The sequence below is a fragment of the Mus caroli genome, unplaced genomic scaffold (genome assembly GCF_978045245.1).
Source record: "Mus caroli unplaced genomic scaffold, Mus_caroli_1 scaffold_4, whole genome shotgun sequence".
Classification (NCBI taxonomy): Eukaryota; Metazoa; Chordata; class Mammalia; order Rodentia; family Muridae; genus Mus; species Mus caroli.
Window position 1 is genome coordinate 97,340,981 of NW_028227259.1, and position 2,746 is coordinate 97,343,726.

Below are 2,746 nucleotides of genomic sequence, written 5' to 3' on the forward strand. Positions count from 1 at the left end.
TCTCTCTCACCCCTGGTGAGTAATAATTAAGTCGTGTATAAAGGAGCATTTGGGTACACAGTAGAGATTGTGGGGTCATGGAGAATGGATTCTGATGTGATCATCAGACAGTGGTGCAGGAACCTTGAAGCTATTATCTTCTTGGACTAAGGACAGTTGTCAGTGGATTGCAGCTTACTATAAGTAACCTCTAGAATGAGCCTATCCCCGGTTTCCCAAAACCACTATTAATGGGACTAAGGAGAAATAAAGAGTAACTTAGTGGAAGGAAAGTATTCAGGTCTTCACATCAAGCTGAGGGAAAGCTTCTGCAGCATGCTTGTGTGCACATTGCACTCTGTTTTAAAAAAAATTACACCTTAGCAAGGTGGGAGAGCCTTGAATTTAGAGTCAGGTAGTAAAAGCTGACTGAGGGTTGTCATGTCTGCTGACATTTGACATGTTTCACCCACGGCAGGGGAAAACTTCAGGTTCTGAACATGAGGAATGTGCATTATACCTTCTGGGACACATGGGCTAGTGCAGACGACGGTAGCTGTTCATCAGAGCCCTTGGATGAGAAGCCTACAGTAGTGAAAGTCCTTCACAGATATGCACGGAGGAGGCAGCTGAAGGTGGTAGCTGACCTGTGCCTCAGGCCCCGCCATGATGAAACACAAGCATACATCTTGAAGTGGGCCCAGCAGAGAAAGGACACCCTACATTTGTGCTGTATAAACATGAAGATCTGGGCTATGCCCGTGAACTTTGTCTTAGAGATTTTGAATGTCTTTCATCCAGAGCACATCGAGGAATTGGAACTGAACACTTAGTGGAATGTGTTCAATCTGGCACGTTTTGCTCGTGCTTTGGGCAGATGAGAAATCTTCGCAAACTTCTCCTGGCACCCCTCTATAAGAATGTCTTCAAGATTTCCAATAGGACAGGAGAGAGAGAAGACAAGTGTGTCAAGGAGTTCCTTTCTATCTTCTCCAAACTTAATTGTCTCCAGCATCTCTCCATGTGTGGTGTCCACTTTCTCACAGACCACATGAATCAGGTCTTCAGGTAAGCCAGGAGGGAGAGCTGGCTTACCTAGCAGAGCATTTTTTCTTGTCCATTTTAGGGATTATTAGTGTACCATGCCTGACAGTCAGCCACCTGGAACAAATTTTAGGGACCCTTTAGAATATGGACATTATGTGTAGTGATTCAAAGTCTCAAATAATTACTCCTGAAGCAGAAGACTTAAGGAAGGTAAGGAGTAGCTCAGATATGGTGAGAAGGGACTGTAATTCTTCTTGGAATCACAGCCAAAAAAATCATCAGAAGAGCTGGGCAGTGGCGGTGGATGACTTTAATCCTAGCACTTGGGAGTCAGAGGCAGGTGGATTTCTGAGTTCGAGGCCAATGTGGTCTACAGTGTGAGTTCCAGGATAGCCAGGGCTATACAGAGAAATCCTATCTAGAAAACACTAACAAAGAAAACAAACCAACCAACCAAACAAAAAATATCAGAAGGAACCAGAGAGTTGGGGATGTAATTAGGAGCTGGGGGAGACCATCAAAGTGAGGAGGTGAGCTCTGTGCTAAGATTTGTGGGAACAGCCTTCTATCTTCCCCTACTTTCCCATGAGAGAAGGGTTTTGAGTCCCAGTACTGTGGAGTACATGGGACATTAGGGATTATGTAAAACTGTAAGGGATAGCAAGAGTGACTGTTCAGAAACTTGGATGAAATGCATCTTTGAATGAGCCCATATGTAATGTCCCTAGATCCTGTCAGGACTCCCTTGGCACAGAACTTCCTCTATGTGTCTTATGGGCTAAACTGGTTTTCTGTGTGGGACTGAAGCCAGCAGATTAAGTGTGGGTGACCTTGGGTCACCTGATCCCTTCTACAACTGTGTAAACTTCATCCCATGCTTGCCATCACCACTTGCCAGAACTAACCATCTGGTCTCACTTATTCCTAGGTGCTTGATGACACCCTTGGAGTCCTTCTCCATCACTCACTACCAAATTTCACAGTCAGACTTGGATTCCTTCTCTTGTTGTCAGAGTCTCTTTCAGCTAAAACATCTGGAGATGAAAGGTGTGGTCTTACAGGTTTTGGATGTAAAGCCTCTGAGAGGTCTCTTAAAGAAAGTGGTAAAAACTTTTGAGACTCTGAATTTGTGGGGATGTAAGATGAATGACTCCCAGCTCAATGCACTCCTACCTTCCCTCATACAATGTTCCCCGCTTACCAAGATCAACTTCTACAACAATGACTTCTCCATGCCCGTCCTGAAGGACCTTTTACAGCACACAGCCAGCTGGAGCAAGATGAATGTGGAACAATACCCTGCCCCTCTGGAGTGCTATAATGAGTTGGGCCATGTCTCTGTAGAAAGATTTGCCCAACTTTGTCAGGATCTCATGGATACACTGAGGGCAATAAGGCAGCCCAAGAGCCTCTCTTTTGCTACACGTTTATGCCACAAATGTGGCGAGCGCTGGGTCTATGGCCAGGGGACCAGACTTTGTTTTTGCTGGCGGTGAACATGGATCCAGATCTTCTGCATGTGAATAAATGACAGGTTTGGGACACATCTCTCATCTGTGGTGTTCAGAGACTGTGACTTCAGGCAGTGTACAGCTACTTGGAAAGGAAAGTATGTACAATAATTGGGATCTTGGAGGCTGAGCTTGACATGGGGAGCAGACTTGTGGACTGTCAAAGGCAACTTGGATGTTTTGAGTGGACTCTGCCAGGACAGATTAAA

At 45.3% G+C, this 2,746-nt stretch overlaps 1 protein-coding gene across 1 annotated transcript; it reads left to right on the plus strand.

Moving 5' to 3' along the window:
* The first annotated feature begins 856 nt into the window (after positions 1–856).
* On the plus strand, positions 857–2,522 carry LOC147005209 (preferentially expressed antigen in melanoma-like protein 7). Its single transcript, XM_085836371.1, has 2 exons — positions 857–1,047; positions 1,955–2,522. Exons 1-2 carry the CDS (start codon positions 857–859, stop codon positions 2,520–2,522), a joined length of 759 nt encoding a protein of 252 aa, XP_085692497.1.
* Positions 2,523–2,746: the final 224 nt, after the last annotated feature.

What these genes read in the sequence shown, in the direction of transcription:
- LOC147005209 (XM_085836371.1), top strand. Translation starts at nt 857, where the DNA reads ATGAGAAATCTTCGCAAACTTCTCCTGGCACCCCTCTATAAGAATGTC. An exon ending in CACATGAATCAGGTCTTCAG is followed by an intron (nt 1,048 to 1,954) that starts GTAAGCCAGGAG and finishes ACTTATTCCTAG; the next exon opens with GTGCTTGATGACACCCTTGG.